The 27,703-nt window shown below is 43.8% G+C and overlaps 1 protein-coding gene across 1 annotated transcript; it reads right to left on the bottom strand.

The window, feature by feature from the left end:
• Positions 1-5,245: 5,245 nt before the first annotated feature.
• SMIM3 (small integral membrane protein 3) lies at positions 5,246-25,550 on the bottom strand. The gene is made up of 2 exons (XM_065918934.1): positions 25,298-25,550; positions 5,246-6,557 (listed from the first exon to the last, which is right to left on the bottom strand). Exon 2 carries the CDS (start codon positions 6,544-6,546, stop codon positions 6,364-6,366), a length of 183 nt encoding a protein of 60 aa, XP_065775006.1. The 5' UTR covers positions 6,547-6,557; positions 25,298-25,550; the 3' UTR covers positions 5,246-6,363.
• Positions 25,551-27,703: the final 2,153 nt, after the last annotated feature.

The raw sequence follows: 27,703 nt of genomic DNA, 5'->3' as shown, positions 1-27,703 counted from the left end.
TAAAGTTAATTCATATATGGGGACCCACAAATGGAGGGTGACCCCATGGTCCGGCCTACATCACCTATCGAAACCTCAGTCACTTACTGGAAATACCCACAAGGAATCCCGACATTCACCAACCACAACCCTCCAACTCAGCTGTAGCTAGCTTACCTTACCCTAATTTCTCAGGCTGTTTAGCTGCTGTGATATTATAATTTATAATATAATTTATAATAATTTTGGTCATTCAGATGACCAAAGTATATTTCTCATATACATTTGGTCTTCATCCACAGTTCTGACTCTCAGCTCCCCAAGCCCTTGGACTTTCCTGAGCAGTAAGAGCAATACTCATTTGTTATAATATTTGGTCTCTTGTTCTCAGTTCCCGAAAACCCTTCAGAGCTATAAAGGTGAAATAGATGTCTTGTTATTCATAATGAGCCCCTTTTCACCACATCTGGGTTATGTTCATCAGGTGATTTTTGGAAAGTAGCTAAGGATGGGGGCTGGGTGCCAGGGAAACAAAACCCAGGAATAGAGGGGTGGAACTTTCAGTCCCACCTCCGTTTCTGGTTATAGGAGAGAGGCTAGAGGTTGAATCACTCACCAGTGGTCAATGAGTTAATTGATCACACCTAATAATGAAACCTCTATAAAAACCCAAATGGAGGGGATTTGGAGAACTTCCTGGTTAGGGAAGCCAGAAATTTTTTATGTTCCCACATACCTGGCCCCAGACTCCATGAAGACAGAAACCCTTTTGTTTGGAAACTTGCCCTATACATCTCCTCATCAGGTTGTTGATTCAAGTCCTTTAATATCCTTCATAATAAGTGAGTAATGTAGGGAGTATATTTCCTGAGGTCTGTGAGCTGTTCTAGAAAATTAATCAAACACAAGGAGGTCAAGGAAGCCTCTCATTTATAGCCAGTCAGAAGGACAGGTAACAACCTGGGCTTGCAGTTGGCATCTGAAGTAGAGGGTGGTCTTATGGGACTGAGTTCTTTACCTGTAGAAGCTAATGCTATTCCCAGGTAGATAGTGCCAGAATTGAGTTGAATTATTGGACACCTAGGTGTCTGAGAATTGCTTATTGGTGCAAGGAAACCCCTCCCTTCCCTGCCCCCTTCCTCCCGCATGTGCACACGCATGCACACACACACACACACATACACAGACACACTTTGGGATTGGTTTTGGTGCAGAAGCTTAGTTGTTCCATGGCATATGGGATCTTAGTTCCATAACCAGGGATTGAACCCATGTCCCCTGCATTGCAAGGTGGATTCTTAACCACTGGACCACCAAGGAAATCCCCCTTTGTTTTTAGATAACATAAGCATTGAGTATTTACACAGGCCAGGCTCTCTATAAATATTTTAAGTACAGAGCCTGACATGATCCTTCCAGGGGCCCTGTAGAGATAAACATGATCTTCCCTTTTATTTACAAGGGCAGCGATGTTCCAAGACGGCTACTTTCAAGAAACATACTGGTGGAGCCAGAGAGGAATTCAGTCTGCTTGACTTGGAAGTTTTTGCATGTAAACAATTCACTCTATAATGGTATCTGTCCAAACTTAAATACATACAATAATTTCTACGATTTTGATAAATAATGCTAGAGACCTGCTGACACAGAAACTTTTTTCCTAGCATGTAAATCTTTATGGAAATTGAAGAGTCTTTCATATACCTGAATTACATTATTTGTGTGATTTAGACAATGTAAAAGTTGCTTCTTCAACTTTTGGGGTTAAGGGTTTCAAAGGAAAATTTATTATTACCATTATTATCTCACAATCCTTTTTCCACTCTCTCTCTTTAGCAAGAGTTATGTAAAGACCTGATTAAAGTTTAATCTTTTTTAAAGATTTTGAAGATTGTACTCTTAAAAGTTTAGAAGGCCTTCTCTAATTCTCCATTTCTGTGGAGAATTAAAACTTAGAAATTGAAAACTTGGTATTTTATTAATTGTGAATTAGTTATGAAATAATTTCTGAAAGGACGAGAGGTGTAATTTTTATACTAGTTCTAAGGCCATTGGTGTAATTAGTGCCAATCCTAAGGGGGTCGGTAGGGAAATTTTCTGCTAATCTCATGGTTTTAACTAGTGATTTTTAAAATCCCACCCATTAGGATCACAGGCCTTTGGTGTTTTTACATTATTGGCTACCTGACAGTTACCATTATTGAAAGACTCCTATGAGTCAGACACTGGCCAAATCCTTTACTTACATTATCTCATTTAGTCCTTCCTACACTCAGAAGGAGCTGTTGTGACCATCAGACAGGTGGAGAAACTGAGATTCATCATACAGATCACATTTATTGAGTATTTGCAGTATTTTGCCTTTCCACCTTGCATCTCTGACCTCACTTAATACTCATAACAATTCTGTGATGTAAGTGTAATTTTACATCTATTTTGCTGCTGCTGCTGCTGCTAAGTTGCTTCAGTCATTTCTGACTCTGTGTGACCCCATAGACGGCAGCCCACCAGGCTCCCCCATCCCTGGGATTTTCCAGGCAAGAACACTGGAGTGGGTTGCCATTTCCTTCTCCAATGCATGAAAGTGAAAAGTGAAAGTGAAGTCACTCACTCGTGTCCGACTCTTAGTGACCTCATGGTCTGCAGCCTACCAGGCTCCTCCATCCATGGAACACAGTTCTCTAATTTTAACCTGCTCTCTGATCACCCAGGGAGGTTGTTTTTACAGAGCAGACACTCAAGACCCTCTCCCAGGGACGCTCAGTGAGTGTCAAGCAGGGTCCTGAGGGCTGCGTGTGTAAGCAAATGTTCCTGGGTGACCCTGATGCAGGTGGCCTAGGGCCACACACGTGTGTGTGTGTGGTTAGTTGCTCAGTCATGTCCGACTCTTTGCGACCGCATGGACTGTAGCCCGCCAGGCTCCTCTGTCCGAGGGGCTTCTCCAGGCAACCATTCTGAAGAGGGTCGCCACGCCCTCCTCCCAGGGATCTTCCCAACGTGGGGTTTGAACCCAGGTCTCCCACAATGCAGGTGGATTCTTTTCCATCTTGAGTCACCCGGGAAGCCCAGGGCCACACAGAGAAACACCAAAGAGGCAGTGGCTGGCAGCTGTATGGTCAATAAGGGGATTCCTTCATTTCAGGGGAGGCTGGATTGGATGGTCCCTATGTTACATCCAGAGTCTCTGAAATCAGAAATGTAAAATAAACTCTTGAGCTGCTAGCAACATGATAGGATTGACTGGAAACTTCTGTGAGCTGACCGCTCCACATGGAAAAAAGAGCTGTATTGCCATCTGGTGGACTGCCTAAAAGTCTTCACGTTCAGATAACCTAAAACTGTTAGAGGGTTTTCTCATTTAATTCTGATACCATCCACTTTTTTTGTTGTTTATTTCAATTAGATTTTATTGGAGTATAGTTGTTTTACAATGTTGTGTTAGTTTCTACTGAACAGCAAAATGAATCAAATATACGTATATATATGCCCTGCTTTTCTAGATGTCCTTTCCATTTAGGTCACCACCGAGCATTGAGTAGAACTCCCTGTGCTATGCAGTAGGTTCTCATTAGTTATCTATTTTATATGTGACATCAGTAGTGTATATATGTCAATCTAATCTCCCAATTCATCCTATCCCTTCTTTCCCCTTGGTGTCCATATATTTGATCTCTATATCTGTGTCTCTATTTCTCCTTTGCAAATAAGATTATCTGTAACATTTTTCTAGATTCCACATATATGCATATATACGATATTTATTTTTCTCTTTCTGAATTACTTCACTCAGATACCCTCCAGTATAGAGACCAGGAATGTGACTCAGGAAGGCTGGGCAGCACACACAGCTTCGGCCCCACACCCAGCAGCTTCTCAGTCCGCTGCTTCTTACTGGATTCACATCAGCATCACGAATGCCTCCAGTGGTTAAGACTCTGCACAGTTTCTATCCCTGGTTGGGGAACTAAGATCCTACATGCTGCGTGGTCAAAAAAAAAAAAAAATCCATAAAAAAAAAGAGCACATGTGGGCATGTGGAAATGGCAACCCACTCCAGTATCCTTGCCTGGGAATTCCCATGGACAGAGGAGCCTGGTGGGCTACAGTCCATGGCGTCACAAAGAGTTGGACATGACTGAATAATTGAACACACCAGATAGCATGGGGCACGCACACCCACTGGCCACCTCTGTAGCTGAGGCTACAAAGTGCCAGCCTCAGGTGGGTGAACACAGCCTGATAGCCAACCTCCCTCCCTTATTTAGCTCCCCAGTGGCTCAGCGGGAAAAGAATCTGCCTGCAGTGCAGGAGACACAGGTTCAATCCCTGGGTCAGGAAGACCCCCTGGGGAAGGAAATGGCAACCCACTCAAGTATTCTTGCCTAGAAAATCTCACGGACAGAGGAGCCTGGCAGGCTACAGTCCACAGGGCCACAAAGAGCCGGACACAGCTTAGCAACTAAACCACCACCACCAGATCACACATGAATCTCCGGCTAAAGTTTAGTTAGGAAAATGGGAGTTTTTCACATTCAGTATAGCTTTTCACTTTCCAGCCTCTGCCACCCAGGAAGGCATGTTGGAATATAGGTACTGAGCAAACCAATCAGAATCTTATCATATATGTCTATTCCCCCTTGACCATTTTCTCCTAAACCTTCTTCTGTTACTTCTATACCACATTCTATTCCTGGAAGGAACTGTCTGTTCCCACTGTCTCCACTTCCTAACCTCCCATCTTTTCTTCACTTACAAAATCCTTCTCATAGTTCATATCACATGATCTTTCAGTCTCCTTGCTTTGCCTCCCCACTTCCCCTTCCACTCCTCTTAACCATCCTCCAAGTACTGCATTAGCACCTCACTCCTCCCAGTCTGTACTCTGCCTGGGTATTCCTGTCCCCCTGTGTAGCATATCTACCATACACAGATAATCCCCCCCAAACATAATCCCAGCCATAAAAGTTTTCCCAGGTTTCCAGTAGCATCCTGAAAGGGTCTACCTGCATATCACAAGCACCTCAAACTCAACATACTCAACCCAATACTAAACTCATCATCTTACTTCCAAAATCTGTTCCTCTCCCTGCATTCTTTGTGTAAACTGCACAACAGCTCACCCACTAGTTAGACTCCTGGAAGTCAATTTGATTTTCCTCTTTCCCTTTCTGTCCCAATGTTCAACCTGTCCCTAAGGCCATAAATTCTGTGGAATCCTCTTACTGAGTTTAATAGGTGCTGTTTAAATAGAAAGACTTCAGACATGCTCATTCTAGCACTTTATTGGAAATTAATTGTGTACATTAATGAAATCAGATCAAAGTAAAAGCATCATTTTCACACAATAATATCCTGATAACCTGTGCTATCTTCTTACATAATTTAACCAATCTCCAGATGCTCCTGGTTTTGGCCAAAAAGCTTGAGTAGTCCATAAATCTCTCTATACATATAAATATAAATCATAGCATTAAAAATAAACATTGTTGTTTGAGTTAGTTTCAAATTCCTGGAAACATCTCTTAAAATATAAGTCTATACCTTGGAATGGTTGTAGTGTTGGTGGGAGGGAACAAAGTAAATATGTGTTATGCAGGAGCTGGGGCAGAGGGGCTCACAGGGGATAGGGGCTGAGATTCTGAAAGCTGGCCAGGGAACTCAGCCACTCTGCATTTGCCAACACTGCTTGAGTGTCAAAGCTTTGGGACTCTAATGCAGAATGAAGTCCATCACCCCAGATCCCTTGTCATTGCCAAAAAATGGTCAAGCCCCCTCCAGATTTCACAGGGGTAGAGCTTCTGGTGTCCTGGGAAGATCCACCCATCTCCCTCCCCCTGCCACACTTAACTGCCTCCCAAATGAGAAAACTCGAGGGAGTGGCACCTCAAAGAAAATAACATTGAGCCACATGCTGTTGGTCCCTTGGAATGAGGACGGGTGCTTTTGTTTCATTTCACCTGAGGGTCACTGGCAAGGCTGCTCCGCCCCAGTGTCTCCCTCACCACCTTGAAGGCTCTCATCAGTAATAAGGGTCTGTGGTTCTTCAAAGCTTATCAACATCCAACAGTTAACACCTGTGAATCTGCTCACTAACAAGCTTTAACCTCCACCAGGTCATGGGTTCTCACAACCCCATGAGGTAGGACGGCAGGGAGTGTAATCCCTGTTTGGAACATATGGAACCTGGAACTCATGGAATTAGGTCCCTGGACTGAACTCATACCACTGGCCAGTGGCAAAATCAAAGCCAGAACTCAGGTCTCCTCACATATCGAGCTCCAGAGTCCACACTGCAAAGTCCCCCGGCTGCTTTTCTGGGAAAGGGGAAGATGCTGGAGGCCAGGACTCTGTCCTCATCCCTCACCCGCCCCTCCTGGGAGGTTCTCAGACGGCCCCATTCAGGACGGGATGGGATCGCATGCGATAGATGATGACCGCGGTGGCCGGGCACAGCAGCAAGGAGGTCATGATGACAATGGTGGCCAGGATGATGAGGACAATGACCCAGATGTCCAGGATGTGCTTGGGGAGCACAACTTCCATGGGGATCTGGCTGGTGGCTTCCATGCTGCTTCACTCTGCAACAAACAGGAAAGAGCAAATCACCGTTCTGTGCCTTCTCCCTGCCTCTCTAGTCAGATAGAAACCTGCTCTAGGAGTCAGAAGGTAGGTCACCTACCAGCTGCTGTGTACTTATTGATGTTGCCTGATTAATAATAGTAACAGTCTCATTTACCGTGGGCTTCCTATATGCCAGGCCCTAGGCTTAGCACTTTATGTGTATTAACTCACTCAGTCCTTACTTCAACCACCAACCCTCTGAGGTAGGGACTATTATCGTCGTGCTTTTTTTATTTCTTGGCCTTTATCTTCAGTTATTTCCACTTTAGAGATGAAGACACTAAAGCCTTAAAAGGTGTAGATGTAGTTAATTTGCCCAAGGAAGCAAAGCCAGATGGGTAGGACTCCAGAGCCTCCATGTTGAACTATTAAACTATCATACCACCAGTCTGTTCCTTCATCTGTAGGGTGGAAAAAAATTCATTGTTTTTGGTCCTGCACCCCTTCTCCTCTTCTCGTAACAGAACCTCCTCTTTTCTGGAGAACCTACCTTTTCTGTGTGGTTTAGCTAGGGCACGCACCTGAGCACAGGGAAAGACTGTGACCTAAGCTTGGCCATTACAAATCTCCAAAGCCTCTATTCAGGGATAGGCAAATAACTCGGGCGAGGTCAACCAAAGTCCTTCTGGGACTTTTATGCACAAACTATTGAGAAAGAGGATTCTTTCTGTTGGGACTGCTAAGAGGAAAGGATGTGAGTCTGGAAAGGATGGGCATGGGGCTATCTCGCCCATGTGAGAGCTTGTCCTAGATGTGGAAAGAGAAGTGGAGCCTTGACAGCCTCAGGTGAGCATCCCAACCCAGCCAATCTGACACCATCTGCAACCCTGGACATTCCAGGTATATACGCGAATAATACTCTGGTTTTGCTGAAGCCAGTGTCAGTTTTGTTTCTCTCACTGGCAGCTAAAGACGTAAATCAGTTGTCCCCAAACTTTTTGAACCACAGCATCCTTTGTGTCAGTAATTTTCTTACAGCACTCCGAGCCAAAAGAAATACCGAGCAGTTCCATTTATTATGTAGTTAGGTTCAATTTACTAAGCATTTATGTCCTAACAAATGCGTGGCTGTTTGAAAAAAGTAATACACACAAATTGAAAGAAAAAAGTCTGTATTTCATTCTTCGCCAGTTACTTCCTAACGACATGTGTGCAACTGTGAGGCACTGCACAACTTCTTGAGCTTTGGAGTCAGATGGGACGGGGCCATGCTCACTTCTCTTCCACGTTCATGTGTGCGCAGTGCTTGCTTTATCATAGCAACTGCCGAAGACTCAGCATCACAAAATGTAGCACCACCAAAAGGAATGCAGTATGATTAATGTCAAACTGTAAACTGTCTTGAGCTAGTAGTTGGCACAATGTCTGAGAGGTGTCAAATGTCAATATTCCTGTCAAAAATTTTAAAGATCCCACAGCCCCCAGACACACACTTTTCCAGTGAGTTCCCTTTGGCTCCCCAGGTAAGTATGCAACCTGGAAGCCACAGGTGTGATACATTCCCTGCCCAGAAGTCACAGGCTAGAACAATCTCCTATGGTTCCTTCTAGATCTAAAAGGTCTATAACTCTGTGATTCAAGGTCCTGGGCAAAATTCCCAATTTCAGTCCTATTTCCTGCTTCTACTTGCATCAATAACCTTTCCTTTTTAATGCTTTTTGGCCCCATGCCTACTGTGGTTGCGTTAAGTAAGTTTACTGATTACTCTACCCAAGGTACAGCCTTCAAGACATGCATACCAGGAAGTTTGTTTCTGCACCGTTTGCTATACAAACCAACACAACAGAAGTAGCCACATATAGTAGAGTATATCCATATAATGGACTACTGTGCAACAATTTTCATTCATTTATTTAACAAATACACAGTGCTTGCTACACACCATGCATTGTTCCAAGTCACTAAATGCCATAAACCATGCTAAGTGAAAACCACCTTAGGACACTTTAAAAAAATGTCGATTCAAGGTCCCATTACAGATGAATTGAATTAGACTCCAGAGGGGCCTTGTTCCCCATGTTTCCCAGGTGATCTGAATGTGCAGCTGGGTTTGGGAACCCCTGGACGAGATGATCTCTATGGCTTCTCCAACTCTTCCTAGCTCCATGTTGTCAAAACTGATTCCTCTGTACTCAGTCTGGACAGATGTGGGCAAGTTCTAGGATGGAGGAGAAGCCTCTGGCAAGGCTCTCCAGGCCACCGGATTATCAGGAAGGGGGATTATCAGGCCTGGGAGGAAGAGGCACAGGCGGGCCCTGCCTCAGCCTCAGAAACAAGGTCACTTTCTCCAAGGTCTAAGGTGCTGAAGTGTGAGTCACAGGAGAAGCACACAGTTGGAGAGAGAGGGGGTGGGGGAAATCATCCATTGTGGTCTCCTGATTACATCAATAGCTAGCTTGCTTTGGGCCAAAAGAACCCCACAAACGCCCTTTCCGGTAAACCCATTAACATCAAACAGTCTCTGGAACACCAAATGCCAGGAACACATAATCTCCCTGGCTGATTTTCATAAGGAAAACCTGTCATTTACAGGAACTTGAGCCTCAAGGCTGATCCACAACCAAAACCCACTGAAGCTAGCATCAGCCTTGTTTCCTAGGTGGCAAAACTGAGGTCCTGAAGTTTTCCCTCGACTTCAAGCCCACCCCCTTCAGAATAATCACTCAAAGACCCAAATCCGATCAGATCACTGACCCTAACTGAAACAAATCAGAACAAATAGATGAATAAAAGAAACTCTAGTCTGTAATCTGTATTCTAGACTATACCACTATTACTTTCTCACACATGAAATTGTTTAAAACCCAATCACAAAAACAGATAAAATTGGAGCTGCTCTAGATTGCTGGGGAGGGCCCAGAGAGAGTGGGTTGGGGGTCCTATCTCATCAGCAGAGCTGAATAAATATCCTTAGAGCAGACATTAAACACTGGACAGTAGGGTGCCCACCCCTTCATATATACAATTCAAACTAAAAGCAATACTAAACCGTAACACCAAAATGTACATGTTATGATGAAATTGTAGTCATTTTTTTCTTGTAACTGAAAAAATCCGAGAACGTAATTTTTCCCAGCTATTTTTCTGGTGTCCCCTCTTAGCCCAGCCTGCTCACTTGGCACAGCAGAACTGTTTAGCTGATTCTTGACCCCTTGGGCTTCTCAAAACACAGACTGAAAGCCGCAGGCTGTAATGTTCACCGAGGACCCTTCTGGAGCCACTATTCCGGGGCGCTAAGGCTGGACGTACACGTGGCCAAGCGTCAGAGGGCACTGGGAGCTCCAGCTCCGTCTCAATCCTCTTAGCCCTCCCATGTGTTCTCTGATGACCTGTTCCCTCCCACGTAACAGAGACTACAGTCACTTCCACCTCTCCCCACTGTGAAAGAAAAAAAATTTTTCCCCAAAATAGGAACTACACAAACCCTATGTTCAGCACTATTAATGGCATGCTAGAAAATTTTACTTGACAAAAAACAGGACTCAGCTAAGCTGCTGCTAGCTGACTTCTGTTTGACCTCTGGCATCTGGGTGATTGGCACCTTGTGAGGATGTAAAACTGTTTCTTGATACATCTAATGAGTAACTATAGATCAACAAGCTCATTGTTTGCTTTGCAGATATATTACTTGTGATTTCTGATTAATAGGTCATGTCAGAGGATATGACACAAACCATTCATGTCATAAATTTAATCTTATCATTGATTAAAAATACAATGTTTTTATGACCATAGGAGGCAAAACAGCAGTCAGGCCTAAATTCTTGTTAATTCAAACTGGCATACTTTATCTGCTATTTACCTCATTAATGAAAGATGAACTTTAACATATATTCTATATGTTTGTTTAAAAGACTATGTTAAAGTCACCCTGAACGGACAAAGAAGCTACTGCATTGTCAACCACGGGTGCCTTCCAGGCCCTACACCACCTGCCCTGTGACCTGGAGACACCCTGGCTCCACTTTAGACCACAAACTTAAGTGGCTTAGACAATTCAGTGGAAAAGTTAAGAAACTCAAAAGGACTGTTTTGTATCTACTAACAAGACTAAGTGTAAGAGTAAAAAAATGTAGTTCCTTCAAAGGAGGAAAACATTGTACCTTCTCCAAAGGTAGACTATTCATCCCATCCATCAAGTAGTCTGTTTGGTCCAAACTAGGAAGGAAAGTGCGGAGAAGGCAATGGCACCCCACTCCAGTACTCTTGGCTGGGAAGTCCCATGGACGGAGGAGCCTGGTAGGCTGCAGTCCATGGGATCGCTAAGAGTCGGACACGACTGAGCGACTTCATTTTCACTTTTCACTCTCATGCACTGGAGAAGGAAATGGCCACCCACTCCAGTGTTCTTGCCTGGAAAATCCCAGGGACAGGGGAGCCTCGTGGGCTGCCGTCTATGGGGTCACATAGAGTCAGACACTTAGCAGCAGCAGCAGCAGGAAGGAAAGTGCAGGTTCCCTGCTGCCTGATTCTGAAACATCAAGTTTTACTTCTGGGACTATTTTTCTTAAGCAACTGAAAATTTGTTTACAAGATAATAATAACCCTTCCAGTCAATTCTATCATCTAGCAAATCTTCTAGTGCCAACTATATGTATATATATATTTATACATATATATATATATAAATTTCATAAATTAAAAATTTCTACAAGTCAGAAGTATTAGAATAACTGAATCCAAAGTGTCTCATCTGTGCTATCTTCCTTTCAACTGTGAGACTCCCTTCCCCTACAAGTAACTTTCACCTCTCTGATAGAGCAATGTAGTTTTTGGTTGAGCACTGTCAGGACTTGTAACTCTGTCTAGGGCCCATGGGGCCCACCAGGCTCCTCTGTCCATGGGATTCTCCAGGCAAGAATACTGGAGTGGGTTGCCATTTCCTTCTCCAGGGGATCTTCCCAACCCAGGGATCGAACATGGCTCTCCTGCATTGCAGGCAGATTCTTTACTGTCTGAGCACCAGGGAAGCCCCAAGATCACAGTAATCACACACAAAAATAGTAGTTGGCATAAAAACAAACACACAGATCACCAGAACAGAATAGAGAGCCCAGAAATAATTCCACACATATACAGTTAATTAATTTACTACAAAGGGGGCAAGAATATACAATAAGGAAAGGATAGTCTCTTTTACAAGTGGCATTGGGAAAATTAGACAGCCACATGCAAAATAATCAAGACTAGTATCTTACACCATATATAAAAATTAGTTCAGAGTAGATTAAAGTCCTGAAACCATAAAACTAGAAGAAAGCACAGACAGTAAACTCCTTGACACTGGTCTTGGCAAGGATTCTTTGGATCTGACTCCAAAGGCAAGAGCAACAAAAGTAAAAATATATTAGTGGGACTACATTAAACTAAAAAGCTTCTGCACAGCAAAGGACACTATCAGCAAAATAAAAAGGCAGCCTATTAAATGGGAAAAGATATTTGCAAAGCATATATCTGACAAGGGGTCAATAATCAAAATGTAGAAAGAACTCATACAACTCAACAAAAAAATTGATTAAAAAATAGGCAGCATGGTAACCATAGTCGAGAATATTGTACTGCATATTTGAAAAGTGATGAGAGTAAATCTTAAAAGTTCTCATCACAAAAAATATTTTGTAACTTTGTATGACAACAGATGGTAACTAGAGTTATTGTGATTATTTTATGGCATATACACATTGTAAATCATTTATGTTGTACACCTGAAGTTGACATATTGTTATATGCCAATTATACCTCAATTATAAAAAAGAAAAAGAGACAGAATCTGTAAAGATCAGGATTTTCATTTCTGGTAATGTCAAGCTAGATAATTTTGACCTGTTTTCTTACTGAGAACAACTAGAAAAATTAGACCCCAAAAATATCTGCTCAAAGGCACTAAGAAATAGCAAAATAATGAAGAATTACCAGACTAAGATCTAGGAGAAGACAAATCCAGGGAGGTAACCCTGGTGTTTGAAGCAGCATCTCCCTTAGTGAAGGACATAGACTAACAGTGTTTCTGACAGACTCAGGAATATAAGACTGCCAAAACAGAGAGAATAAAACCTGTGCATTTTGGGTTTGGACTTCAAAGAGCACTCTTAGTGCAACAGTGAACAAGAAGTATACTAATCCCAAAGACTGCAACCCAGCTTTGAATCATCACAGTCCTTGAAATTGAATTAAGTTTGTTTTAGATTGCTAGTACCTCCAGGTGTCTGGCAAAAGCAAACTTATATCCACTGTAGAGGAGATAACAGCACAATTCAAACTTTTATTCAAATTTCTTATTCAAATATAATGTGCAATCATAACTAAAAATAAGTAGCAGTGAAAAAAGACAAAATGACTAGAATGGAAACATCAGAAACAACAGACAATAGAAAAAGACTTACAGGGGCTCCAGATATTGGAGTTGTCAGACACACATATTTTAAGTAACTTTGATTAATATGTTTGAGGAGAAAATAAAACAAGATTGAGAATTTTGAAAGAGAACTGGAAACTATAAGAAAGAACACAAAAGATTTTTTAAAAGAGCCAAATAGAAATTCTAGAACTGAAGAATACAATAATTGAAAATAAAAATTCAGTGAATGGGCTTAACAGCAGATGAAACATAGCTGAAAAAAGAATTAGTGAACTGGAGGACCAGAGGGAAAAAAATATAATGATGCAGGGAAATAAAAGGATGAAAAATAAACTGGGTGAGGGGTATAGAGGAAACAGTGACACAATACAACATCCAAGTAATTGGGATCTAGAAAGAGAGAAGACAGAATGGGGAAGAAAAAACATTACAGTAAGAAATAGAATTTTTCAAAGCTGATGAAAGATATGAATTCACAAACTCAAGAAGCCCTATAAAGTTCTAGTTAGATCAAGTGAAATCCATAGTTAGGCGCATCATAGTAAATCTGCTGAAAATCAAAGGCAAAGAGAAAAAAATATTATATTCAAGTGAAAACCAATTAGACTGATAGCTAACATCTCATCAGAAACAATGGAATCTAGAAAACAATGATTTCTTGAAAGTGAACAAAAATAACTGAGAATTAAGATGAAATAAAATTTCAGATAAAATATAAAATTTAAATATTCAATAATAATAAATAAGGAGAAAGAATCAAAGTGTTCTTATTTTCTGGGAAAGGGCAAAATAACCAATAACACTGAACTTTGTGAAATTAAGGATGTATATTGTAATCTCTAGGGTAGCCATTTAAAAGTAATAAATGGATACATAATTTCCAGAGAAAACAAGGGAAAGAGGGGAGGAAAATAGAATATGTGACACAAATAGAAAGTGCATAAAGAATAGTAGATTTAAACCAAAACTAACAAAAACTATCAGAGTATATAAAAATATAAATACTTTTTACAAGAGACACATGGGGGTTCAGAAATATTGAAAGTAATTGGAAACAAAAGAAATACCATCTGTCATGAATTCTGTAAGCTAGTAGAGCTGTTTTACCATTGAACAAAGTAGACATTTAAATAAAAAGTATAACTAGAGATACCAGAAGACTGAATGATGTTTAATTTTTATATACCTATTCTCAGAATTATAAGAAGAAATAGACAAATTTAAAATTATGGTGGGGGAGTTCAATACATCTCTCTCAAATATTGATGGAACAAAATAATTTTAAGAATCACCTAAGGACAAAGATGACTCCTTAACATTAATATTTTTTTTACAATATATGATTTCAAATAGAAAAACTAATTTAAAATAAGTTAAATTTAAATTATTTCCTCAATAGCTCAGATGATAAAGAATCTGTCTACAATGCAGGAGACCTGGGTTTGAATCCTGGGTCAGGAAGACCCCCTGGAGAAAGGAATGGCAACCAACTCCAATATTCTTGCCTGGAGAATCCTATAGACAGAGGAGCCTGACAGGTTACAGCCCACGGAGTTGCAAAGAGTTGGACATGACTGAGTGACTAACACAACAACAATATGTGACTATATATTCATGAACAGTATTGGAAGAAAATAACTTGGAGGGTAATTATATAAGAATAAAGGGAAACATAATATATTGTGTTCCAAAAGTAAGTTCCAAGCAGGGTAGTTTTAGTGTAGGAACAAGTAAGTTTTAGAACTGATTTCATATGCTAAGTCATTTGACCTGATTCAGGAAAGAATAAAGTGAAAGTGAAAGTGAAGTCGCTCAGTTGTGTCCGACTCTTTGCGACCCCCGTGGACTGTAGCCTACCAGGCTCCTTCCTCTATGGGATTTTCCAGGCAAGAATACTGGAGTGGGTTGCCATTTCCTTCTCCAGGAGATCTTCCCCACCCAGGGATCGAACCTGGGTCTCCCGCATCGTAGGGAGATGCTTTACCGTCTGAGCCACCAGGGAAGTCCCTCAGGAAAGAATATGCTCCAGTTATAACTGCAAACAGGCTATTTCTGTAACACAATGGCAGAAAGCCGAATTCTAAGCTGGCTCCCACAATCTGTTCCCTGAAGTTACCCTGTGATTAGGTTAGGTCACATAACAGGGGTGAGGGATTTTGCAGGTGTAATTAAGGTTCCAGAACCTCTGGCTTTAAAGTAACCAGAAAGATGACCTTGGGTAGGTCTGACTTAATAAGGTGGAAATCTAAAAGAAGGCTGAAACCTTCCCTAGGTCGACAATACTTTTCTGCTGGCCTTGAGGCGCAAGAAACAAATCTACCAACAACCTGAAAGAGCTTGTAGGCAGATTCTTTCCTATTGGGTCCCCCAGATGACAGGGCAGCCTGGCTGACATCTTGACTGCATCTCTGTAAGGACCCAGCTAGACTGTATTTGGACTCCTGACTCAAGGAAACTAAGATTATGTAGGTATGTGTTAAGCCACTAAAGTGTGGTAATTTGTCACGGCAGCAATAGAAAACTAACACAGCAATATTACTTCCTACTGGGTTTGCTCTGTGGAGATGGAACTTCTCCAAACCAATGATGTTCTAGAAATCTACACAGGAGTTAGAGACCATCTACTTTAGTCTACCTTCCATTTTACAGATGAAGGACATGACTCACCCAGGGTCACCAAAGCAATTTAATGGCAGGACTCAGGGGACATCTCAGGCCTCCAGATTTGCAGCACTCTTTTTCAACTCCATCACTATCCCATTTCAGATGGGAGTCAGGAGAAGACAGTGGGGCATCAGGTTGGAATAAGCAGTGATAGAGAATAAAATAATAAAAAGAAAGAGAGCCAGCCAGGCTTTGTTGTTTTTTATTGAAGTATAGTTGATTTACAATGTTGCGTTAATTCCTGCTGTATAGCAAAGTGATTCAAGTTATACATATATATTCTTTCCCATATTCTTTTCCATTATGGTTTATCATAGGATAGTGAATATAGTTCTCTGTGCTACACAGTAGGACCTTGGTGTTTATCCATTCTGCACACAATAGCTTACATCTGCTAACCCCAACCTCCCACTCCATCCCTCCCCCAACTTCCTTCCCCTTGGCAACCACAAGTCTGATCTCTGTGTTTGTGGTCTGTCTGTGTTTCACAGGTAGGTTCATTTGTGTCATACTTTAGATTTCACATATAAGTGATATCATATGGTATTTGTCTTTCTCTTTCTGAATTACTTCACTTAGTATGATAATCTCTAGTTGCATCTATGTTGCTGCAAATGGCATTATTTCATTCTTTTTTATGGCTGAGTAGTATTCCATTGTATATATGTACCATATCTTTGGGCTTCCCTTGTGGCTCAGCTGGTAAAGAATCTGCCTGCAATGAGGGAGACCTGGGTTCAATCCCTGGGTTGGGAAGATCCCCTGGAGAAGGGAAAGGCTACCCACTCCAGTATTCTGGCCTGGAGAATTCCATGGACTGTATAGTCCATGGGGGTCACAAAGAGTCAGACATGACCGAGCGACTTTCATACTTTACTCACCACATCTTATCCACTCATCTGTCAATGGAAATTTAGGTTGTTTCCATGTCTTAGCTATTGTGAATGGTACTGCTATGAACATAGGGGTGCATGTATCATTTTGGATTAAAGTTTTGTCCAGATATATGCCCAGGAGTGGGACTGCTAAATCATATTGTAATTCTATTTTTAGTTTTCTGAGAAACCTCCATACTGTTTTCCTCGGGCTTCTTGACTATACCTTTTTACTGTGTAAACACCTAGGGGAAACTTTAGGCTCAGAGTCCTAAGCAACTTCCTCAAAGGTGAGGCAGTGAGATAGTTTTCCAGGAACACACAGACACACCCCCAAAAAGCAAAGCAGGGTCCTGTCAGAATCACTCATGGATATAATTCCACCCTTTGTATTTCATCTCTTTGACTTAAGGTCCAAATACAAATCAACCCGGTGAAGAAGGTAAGGCTAAACCTTGTAACTTATTTATTCCTCACCATGGATAAGAACATCAGAGAAGAGAGGGAGACACCAGAATCCTACTTGTAATGAGAGATTTCACCAAACTGGAGGGGAAAGCCAGCATGCATATAAGTTGAAAACTGGGAGAGGAATGGACTTTGCCTGGATTCCAGTTTTTCACCAGCACTGATTTTACCCAACACAGTTCTCCTCACAGAATGCCTTCCCTCTCTCCTCAGTGGTATAGGTACTGAATAAACATATCTTAAATCAACAAATTCTCAAACTACTGTAATCTGGTAAGGTGATGGAAGCTCTCAGAAGTATAGAGAATACTTGGAAACAGCAGGGAAATATTTCTCAAACACTCAGACTACAGAGTAGTGTTAAAAGGCCAGACAGGAGGCCAGTTGGCTTGGATTTAAATGTAGCTGTTTTAAATCCAAGAGATTTACCACTTTCTAGTTGACCTGCCTTGAATAAGTTACTTAAACTTCCTAATGATTCCATTTACTCAGCTGAAAACAAAAATGGGAAAATAATAGTCTGCCTTATAGGGTTAAGGAGAATTCCATGAGATAATCGCATATAGTACTTAGTAGTGTTTTGACCAACAGTAAGCACTCTACAAATGTTCATCCTTTGATTAATAATCCCTGACCATAAGGACTCTCTGGCCTAAGCAAATATTCACCCACTTTGGCTAGAGTTTGGTAACATCCCTAACTTGGACTGTACTTCACTTTATCAACAAAAATGATAGATGCTTGAAAGTAAAAGTGTTAGTTGCTCAGTCATGTCTGACTCTTTGCAGTCCCATGGAATGTAGCCTGCTAGGTTCCTCTGTCCATGGAATTTTCCAGGCAAGATTACTGGAGTGGGCTGCCATTCCCTTCTCCAGGGGATCTTCCCAACCCAGGAATTGAACCCGAATCTCCTGCCTTGCAGGCAGATTATTTACCATCTGAGGAGCTGTGGTCGCTAGCTCAGTTTAACATTTATGACGCCCTTACGGGTGGCTCAGCTTACAGAAGATGTAAGAGTAGCCACTAGCACTGAGATGTAAATATCAGCTTACAGAAGCTGATAGATGCTTAATCCATATTAATGATGTTTTTTTAATCAACCAGCAGCAGCATTGGTTAATCTGACCTATTTTTCCAGTCCAAGTATGAAACTAGTAGAGTAGCAATTCAGTCTAATTCAATAAACATTCATGGCACTGTGATTAACACTGGGGAGTGGGTGTGGAGATAAATACGGTGATTTTCCTTAAGAAGCTCACACTCTTCTGGAGGAAAAGACATTAATTACAATCACAAATTGCAATAAAAGGCAGAGAAGTGGACTGAAGCTACAAACCATATGCCATCTCCAAACAGGAAAAAAAGCAGAAAGAGTACTTGATTTGAATTCTGTTTTTCACCCATAGAAGTGTGACTTTGGCCTAGTTATTTAAAATATCTAAACCTTGGTCTTATCTTCCAAATAAGGACATTAGAAGCATTGCACTGCAACATCCTATTGTGAGGATAATAGGAGATAATATGTGTGGAGTCCTGGAAAATAACAGACGCTCAAAAAAATATTAATTCTCATGCCTTTGTTTTTGTCTATGTAAAATAGAAGACTTCACCCAAAAGGGGGGTTTTGACATGGACTTTGAAGATATGCAGGAGTTCAAAAGAAAGAAACGAGGAGAAAGGCAGGATTAGTAGAAAACCATCATCAACAAAGCCCAGAGCTGATGAGTTACTTGGTATATCGGGAGCATATGTAGTGCTAGTGGCTTTGGCAGGAAACCTAACCTTTAAAAGTTCCAGTTTCATTTGTAAAAACAGGAGTAATATTAACTAATAATAGTAACTTCATGGGGACGCCACGGAAGTTGAGTGAGCTACTGCATACAAAGCACTTGCCTGGACAGTGCCTTGGTGCACAGTAGTGTGTGTGCGCTCAGTCGTGTCCGACTCTTTGCAACCCCACGTATTGTAGCCCGCCAGGCTCCTCTGTCCATGGGGTTCTCCAGGCAAGAATACTGGAGTGGGTTGCCATTTCCTTCTCCAGGGGATCTTCCCGACCCAGGGATCGAACCCAGGTCTCCCCCATTATAGGCAGATTGTTTACCGTCTGAGCCACCCGTAAGGGCGTCATAAATGTTAAACTGAGCTAGCGACCACAGCTCCTAAAGTCACACAAAGTTCAGTGGCCCCTACCACTTAGTTTAGGCGCCATGACTGCTCTGTATCTGATCAAGAAACTGCAGTGATAGTTTCATAAACAAACAGCCTTTGATGTCTTCCCATCTTTAACCTTCCACTGGAAATGCAAACTCTCCACACCTGAACTGCAGCTAACAGTTAACTTTTGAGAGACTGCCAATGGCTATCCAACCGGTTTTACCACCAAGGAGTTTTCCAAGGAAGAATGCAATAAAAGAAGTGACTTCCTGCTGCTTCAAGCTTAATTATGCCACAGTGGGAGAAAAGGCAGATAGAGGCAGGTGACTTCCTGAAGGTGTGGACTTAGTCCATAGCTCTGACTGAGCACCCAGTGCTGCCGTTTCCTTTCCACTAGACACGGAGGCCACAGAGGAGGCAGCTAGAACCAGCTCTGAGTCACTGATGCTGGAGGAATCTCCTGAAGCATCTTGCAGAATGTGAACAACAAGGTCATGGTTCACAGGACAGTAGACCAGGGGGGTTACCTGCATGGCCTAGTCCACAGCACCTCTTCCTGAGGCTCCACCCTCAGAAAGAGCTGGTGAGATTGTCAGAAAAGAATGAAGCGTTTAGGCCAGACAGAGAGGGCAGCTCAAGTACCAGGAAGGGATCCCACTGGCCACCCAGTAGCTGGGCTACCTAGTGACTTATATCCCGAGGGCTGGTCCCATTTCGAGACCTTTTTGTTTGCTGTTCGCTCTTCCTAGAATGCACTAGATCATCTTAGATCTTCCCTTCAACATGCAGTGTCTCAATGACCACGACCTCAACTTTTAAACGTTACATCTATGAAAAAGCCTTTCCAGACCCTATTAAATTACCACCTTCATCCACCAGCCATTCTCTGTCTCATACCTTGTTTTATTTTCTTCACACACTTTTCACAGCCTTAGATTAGCCTGTTTGCGTCTTTGTTTTTATTGGCCATCTTTGCTGACTCAAATGCAAATACAAAGAGAGAAGAAGCAAATACAAAGAAGAGAGAAGTCTCTTGTTCACTGCTGTTCCCTCAGCACCCATCACAAACCCTAGCACACAGTAAGTGTCCGATGAATATAAGACTGACAAAGAAATAAATATGGACAGGCTGTGGAACATTAGATTTGACTTAACTCCTGGAACTTAGGGAGGTCCAGAAAGGATGCTTACCCCTGTTCAATGACCTTAAAGTCAGAACGTTATCTTTTAAATGAAATGACACCCTCTGATTTGATCTCTGTACATTCCCAAAGAATTATGGGGCCTCTTTCTTTCCCAGTTTTCCCTGTATGTACTAGACGAACAAGCACTGGCCTTTCTGAATAATATCCTCTAGACTTCCCTCTTCCTGACTTGCTTGGGCTGGTGGTTCAAATTCAAGTTTCAATTCCTTGTGCTCAGGGGCTGGGCATTGATGTAGGTGTAGGGGCTGGGGAGTTGCTGCCCAGAATATGGAGTTTTCTCTCACTGTTCTCTATAGAAGACAGGGAGCCTGATAAAAGGGGAGGGGATTCCTCATGCCAAGTCCAGTGTGAAATGGCCATCCCAGACTCATATTTACTCTTGGAAACAAGTGTTATAGTTAGCCTCAAGCATTTACCAACTCTGCAAGGAGTCCATTTCACCAGGGACCTTTGTTCCAAAGAAAGAGGCCAGAGGAAGGAATGGGCAGGACACACAAGTATCAAAAATGTGAAACAAATCAAACCAGAGGACTTTCTCCAATGACCCCAGGTCTCTAGGGAGAACTCTGTTCTCATTTTACCCCAATTGGCTTCTATCGCCTTCAAAATTCTTAACAGTAAAAAGACTGTTCCCTGCCTGAGTTTCTATCTGCTCTTCTGTGGCTAGAAAAATGGAAAAACACCAAGATATTTCAAAGACATCAGAAATCATGCCAGAGCTATTCAAGACTGCACGTACCATCTGACCCAGCCAATCACAGAGTCTTAGAAATCAGCAGGGAGCCAGCAGAGGAGAAACCCAGGCCCAAATCCACAGTATCCTGTTCAAGCCTCCACCGTCCATCATTTCTATTTGCCACTGACTACGTGCCTGCTGCTGCTGGGCTGACAAAGGAGATGCTCCATGAGGTGGACTGTTGGGGGGCTGGGGGGAAGAGGGGTGTCATTGATAGAGCTGCAAGTACACCACAGTGGTGGAAATCTCCTGCCAAGATGTGTGATCCAGAACAAGTCACTCTCCTAAAGTGGGCCTCGCTGTATATGGTAGGCAGAAAGACGACCCTACAGAGATGTCGAAGTCCTGGTCCTCAAAACCTTGACTATGAACAAGGAAGCATGACTCTGAGGAAGGAGCCAAGAGAACAGGCAAAGGGACTTTACAGATGTGATTAAAGTTAAGGACTTTGAGATGGGTAGATTAGCCTGATTATCCAGGTGAACCCAATCTACTCACATGCATCCTTAAAAGTGAAAAGGAAGGCAGAAGAGTGGGAGAAATACAATAGGAAAAGGATCTGACTCACTGTTGCTTACTTTGAAGATGAAGAAAGGGGGCTATGAACCAAGGAATGCAGTGGCCTGAGAAGCAGGCAATGTCCCTCAGCTTGCAGCCAGCAAGAAAACAGTGACCTTGGTCTTACAACCACAGAACTGAATTCTACCAACAACTCAAATAAACAGGGGACCAAGTCCCCCTCAAAGCTCCAGAGAGAAACGCAAGCTGAAGATGCCTTGATTTACTCTAAGGAGACCCATATTAGACCTATGATTGCTAGAACTGTATTACAATATATTTGAAGCCATTAAATTTGTGGTGATTTGTTACAGCATTAGAAAATGAATTCAGGGTGCGATCCTGAGTATTTTCCTCTTTCAAACTGAGCTTCAGTTTCCTGTAGGTCAATAGGAGAGGATGGACTAGGTGACCTCTAAAAGGCCAGCTCTCAAAGACTGGCTCTGCTGCCCCTAGAGCCCTGCCCCAGTCAGGATGGTGTTGGGTTGAAAACCATTCAAGAAAACCTAGAAAAGAGTGAGGGAAAAAGATGAATCTTTAAACAGCCCCAAGATGTTCCCTAAGATGCCACCATGGCACTCAAAGAGAAAAGTCTCCTGTTTTGCCCTCTTGTTACTTCTCTGACCAAGAAGAAGGAAGCGGGAAGTCTGGGAGGGCTAGACAGATGCTTCACAGCTCCTCAGCAGAGGCCAGAGCACCAAGTTAAGAAGGATCTTCCCTCCCTATAGAGGTTTGTTGAAAAATCCTGAGTCTCAGTGTCAGCCTGAGGCAGGGAGTTAGGAGGAAAGATGTGTGTGCCAGACGTGTCATCTTAATTGTAACTGATCTGGGGAGCCCAGCTGTCTTCTCTGTCTTTTTGTCTCCCTCCTCCATGTTTTTTCCCTATCCTATCCTATGCAGTGGGTCATCAGCAATTCACATGCCCAATTAGCCCACCAGGATCCAAATCACCAAAATAACGAAGCTGTATGTGTACATAACTAAGCAGTTTGAAGTACACAATTTAGTCACTGGATCTGTTTTGCTGTTTTCTGATATGCCGAGAAGTTATAATTCTGACCTGTTACCCTTCCTGGTTCCCTAACTCTTAATCTTTACACCAGATGTACATCACTCTCACTTAAGGTTCACTGTCAGTGAGTGAGCTGAACTGATTCCAAGGGCCCTCATGATTCACTGGCACAGAGGCTGCCAAATTCTCAATTAACTCCCCCAGGTCACCCTGTAAGTAATTGACAGAGGCAAGATCTGAACCTAGATCACCTCAATTGCAATGAGGTTCAGAGCATAGGTCCTGAAGCCAAACTGCCTGGGTTCAAATTGCAGCTCTGCCACTTACTTCCTGTGTGATATGTGTAAGCTACTCTCTGGACCCCAGTTTCCTCATCTATAAAATGGATGCAATGATGATCCCTACCTCATAGGAGTATGGTAAAGACTAAATGAGTTAATAGATGTAAAATGCTTAGAATAATACCTGGCTAATAGCAAGCGCTCAGTAAATGTCAGGTGCCTCAGTGGTAAAGAAGCCGCTGCCAGTGCAGGAGATGCATGTTTGATCCCTGATCAGGAAGATCCTCTGAGAAGGAAATGGTAACCCACTCCAGTATTCTTGCCCAGGAAATCCTGTGGACAGAGGAGCCTGGCAGGCTACAGTCCATGGGGTCACAAAAGAGTCAGACACGACTTAGCAACTAAACAACAACAAATATGATTATTGTTACATTATTCAGCTTACCTGGCCAACCAGGCAGGGATCAGCAGGGTGTGGTAATACTAGTGTTTACTCTTATAAACCGTGAGTGGGAGGACATGTGCCTGTCTTTGATGCCACTGCCAAAAGCGACAGTGTAAGACAGTCAAGATAAAGATCCTCTGTCCGTGGAAATATTTTCTGGGTTTCTATTAAAACATAGAAGAAAAAACAGAAGAAGTGCTTTCATGGAGAAGCACTCTTCTTCAAAGAAGGGTCAGAATATGGCCGGGAAAGCATCTAAGGTTGTACTTACCTCTTATTGTCTCCTTAGTCTGACACCCCAGAGCCCAATATGTGACCCAGCCGTACTCAGCCCCCAGAGCGCCTGATCAATTTTCTGTCTCAAACACGTCACCACAGCCCAGTGACTCTCAGGCTGGGCCAGAAATGGGAAATCCCCAGACCATTTTTTGCGGCGGAGCCCACAGTGCTGACGCTCTGAGTGGTCAAGTGTTTGGAAGATTCGATGGGGCATGACCTATAACCCCCGTGGCATGATTCATAACCCCTAGACTGCTGGAAACTGGAGGTCTTGGCTAGAGCGGAGAAGCATTTCTCCTTGGCTTTTCCTGGGTGTTACTACAGAAGTACATGATGTCCTGAAGCCCAGCTGGGCTGTCTCAGATGTGCTCAGAGGATCGCTGAGTGGCCTGAATAACCCCAAAGCACATCCCATTTAACCACAGACACCCAACTTTTCCACCTCCACTTCCTTATTTTATGGGGATGGCGAAGGCAAGGTCCAGATACGGAAACCCCTCAAGGTATTCAGAGTGTTTCCTGACTCCCAGGGAAACAGTTCTTCCCACCCCAACCCCCAAGGCCACCCCTTCACAGTCCTGTGGGACTATGGACTCTACCCCCCACAGTGGGATCCCGGATCCTAGCAGATGATCAGGGAATCTTCCATAATCGACTGACTGAGGGGCTCTCACCACTGCAGCCTAGAGCTTTGAGGGAATCTGTAGATAAAGGGATGACACAGGAGCCCCCCAGGTGCCAACAAGACTAGAACAAGGGAGTCAGGAAGAAACGAGTGGAGCCGCATGAGTAAGAGCCCAGCCTGGCCACTCGATCCAAAAAGCAACCTTAATGGTTGTGTGAGGTTTTTACGATTTATATCTCTCTCTCACTCAGAAGGCAGTACTGGGCGTCCTGTGCCAGTTGCTGAGGATGAGAGACAGAGCCCATCCTCAAGGAATTCGTGGAGGGGGGTCAGCGACGCGGGTGAACTGGCAGTCGGAACATCCCCTAAGTAAAGAGGCAGGAGAGAGCGTGGGAGGAAGGCTTCTTTGTCTCCAAGATACTTTGAACTTTCCCTTTCCCATTTGACCGGAATGCAAAGGGTAATTTCTCCATTTCACAGAGAACTGCTAGTAACAGATCACGCTGGAACCCACCACCCCTGACTCCCAACTCCGGGCGCCTTCCACGCAGGGCTCTGAGAAAAGTAAGACAGAGAGCCTGCTGCTCTGGGGGATGCAAAGACCTAAACTGCCAGCGCAGCCCCACAGCGGGTGCTCAGGCCGCGGAGCTGAGCTCCGCCGCCGCGCCTGGAGATCAAAGAGATAGCAGAACCTGCTCGAGGAAGGGGCGCGCTTCCCCCTTCGCCCGGCCCCGCGACCACAGGCAGCGCTAGGGAAACGCGGAACAGACCGGCTTCCCGGACGGCTGGAGCCCACCCGTACGAGCTCCGGCCTCCCGGGAGCCCCAAGATCGAGCGCCGAAGGTCGCTGGAACTTAAGGGCGGACAAAAGGAGAAAAGAAAAAGCTAAAGTGGTGAAGAGGGAGAAATGAGGTGGCGGGGGGCGGGGTGCGGGGGGTGCGGCGGAGAAGAGATAAAAAGAAGGCAGTTGGGAGGGCACTTGGGTAGAGGCAGCACGGAGCCGGAGCCCACGAACGGCCCCCGATGACCCCACTCACCCGAGATCCGCGCAGCTGCTTTGAAAACCCGCGGCCACCGCCGCTGCTGGATCGTGCCAGGTCTGCGAAAAGTTCCTGGGGCAGAGGCAGCTGGAACGCTTCTCTAGACGTCCTGGGGACGGCGGGCTCCAGCAGCGGGATGCGACCCCTGGCCCTCGGACCTCGACAGTCAACGTGCGGGGTAGCTCGGCGCGGCGGCAGGCGGGAGCGCGCAGGAGTGGCCGGCGCGCGCAGCTCCGCGCCCGGCTCGCCGCGCTCCGGTGGCTGTGGAATGCACGGCCGCCAGGGACCGCCCCGGAACGCCAGGGCCCCGGCAGCGGCCCCTCCCCGCCCCCAGGAGGCGGCCCTGGAAACAAGAACCTGAGGCTTGGTTCCCGAGAGCGCAGCTTGTCACGCGCACGGCTTGTGACCTTAGCAGTCACTTCTGTTGAGGAGCTCCATTCCCTTGTGTTGTAAACCGAGAGAGAGTTGACCTCAAATGTGCCCTCCGTGATCCTTTTCAGCTGTATTCTTGTACGTGGGAAAGGTGGAGTTTGATTTGGGAGGAGGTTTGAATCAAGGAGCAGAACTCAAAGCTCTTCCTTTGCAATGTACAGAGCAAGGGATCCTTAACAAGAGGCTTCATCTTCCTGACAGCTGTAAAATGAGGGCAGGAACACCTGCCTCCCAGTCCTGTTGTAGGGACCGAGTTGGAGGGCCAGTATGAAGTTGGTTGGTTGTCTGCTGTAACATGCCTCGGCGGCTCCTGTTTATTTTGTGCTAACAGTCAAACGGTCCACTCTAAGGCCCATTAGATCCCAGTGTCTGAGAGGCCTCCCAGGCCCTACCAGTTCTCAGCCCCAGCTTCCAGGGGACAATGCCAACTCTGCAATCTCCTACACGCCTCTGTGATCCACCCAGTGAGGGAGACTCCCAGTCCCATCTTGGCACCTACAATATTTAAATTCAGTAGCCCAGCATTCTTGGCTTCCCTGGTGGTACTAGCGGTGAAGAATCCACCTGCCAACACAGGAGACATAAGAGATGCGAGTTCCATCCTGGGTCAGGAAGATGCCTTGGAGAAGAGCATGGCAACCCACTCCAGTGTTCTTGCCTGGAGGATCCCAGGGACAGAGGAGCCTGGTGGGCTGCCATCTATGGGGTCGCACAGGGTCGGACACGACTGAAGTGACTTAGCAGCAGCAGCAGTCTCTCTTTAGTAACGATTTGCCCTGACACCCAAAAACCAAGCCAGAAGAGGAAGCTTAAGTATCCTATGGGAGATGTCCTACATTAGGTCTGGTGTCTCAGCTGGGCTGATTTTGCTAAGATGGCTTTGGAAGGGAAGAATAATGGATGCTGTGTTTGGGTAGTAGGAGGGGGAAAGAGCTAATTTCAGCAACAAGCTTTTGTTACAACAAAAATCAGGAAACCACTCACATTTCACTTTCGTGATCCTCCATTACAAGTATTCCAAAGGGAAAACCATCAGGAGCTCAACTTATTAGGAGATCTTCCCCTCCTCCATAGTAGAGGGAATTTGAGTAAAAGAAACTGTAGTCTAATATCATTAGCTTCTACCAAAACAGTGTCTTAAAGGCTCCTCCGCTAGGATGCAAACCATTTCAGATACCTTCTCTGTGAATCACATCTGTGCAAGAATTTTCTTCTTCAATGTATTTTCTTTGGTATATTTTTCACTTGCACATGCACACATTTTGAGAAATAATGTGGTATATTGCATTAGAAATCAGGAAACCAAAATTCTAAGTGTGTCACTCAGTAGCTAAATAACCACTATTGGCTCAGTTGCCTTGCTTGTAAAATAGTAAAATAAGACCTATTCCTCTGGTCTAATGTAATTATTGAGTCAAGTGGGCTTTAGGAAGCATTGCTACGAACAAAGCTGGTGGAGGTGATGGAATTCCAATTGAGCTATTTCAAATCCTAAAAGATGATGCTGTGAAAGTACTGCACTCAATATGCCAGCAAATATGGAAAACTCAGCAGTGGCCACAGGACTGGAAAAGGTCAGTTTTCACTCCAGTCCCAAAGAAAGGATATAGAAAAGGCAGAGGAACCAGAGATCAAATTGCCATAGTATTAGCTACCACCTCCATCCCATCACATAGTTACCATTCCCTTTGTGTGCTGAGAACATTAGGTTCTACTCTCTTAGCATATAAATTACAACATCTGTTGGATCATAGAAAAAGCAAGAGAATTCTAGAAAAACATCTACTTCTGCTTCATTGCCTACACTAAAGCCTTTGACTGTGTGGATCACAACAAACTGTGGGAAATTCTTCAAGAGATGGGAATATCAGACTGGTTCCAATGGGGAAAGGGGTACGTCAAGGCTGTACACTGTCACCCTGCTTATCTACTCCCATGCAGAGTACATCATACAAAACGCTGGGCTGGAAG

This window comes from Muntiacus reevesi, chromosome 1 (genome assembly GCF_963930625.1).
Source record: "Muntiacus reevesi chromosome 1, mMunRee1.1, whole genome shotgun sequence".
Classification (NCBI taxonomy): Eukaryota; Metazoa; Chordata; class Mammalia; order Artiodactyla; family Cervidae; genus Muntiacus; species Muntiacus reevesi.
The sequence above is the reverse complement of the archived record's forward strand: the minus strand, read 5'-3'. Positions and strand labels throughout refer to the sequence as shown.

Bases quoted from the DNA above. Each gene is read 5' to 3' on its own strand.
- SMIM3 (XM_065918934.1), bottom strand. From the start codon at position 6,546: ATGGAAGCCACCAGCCAGATCCCCATGGAAGTTGTGCTCCCCAAGCAC.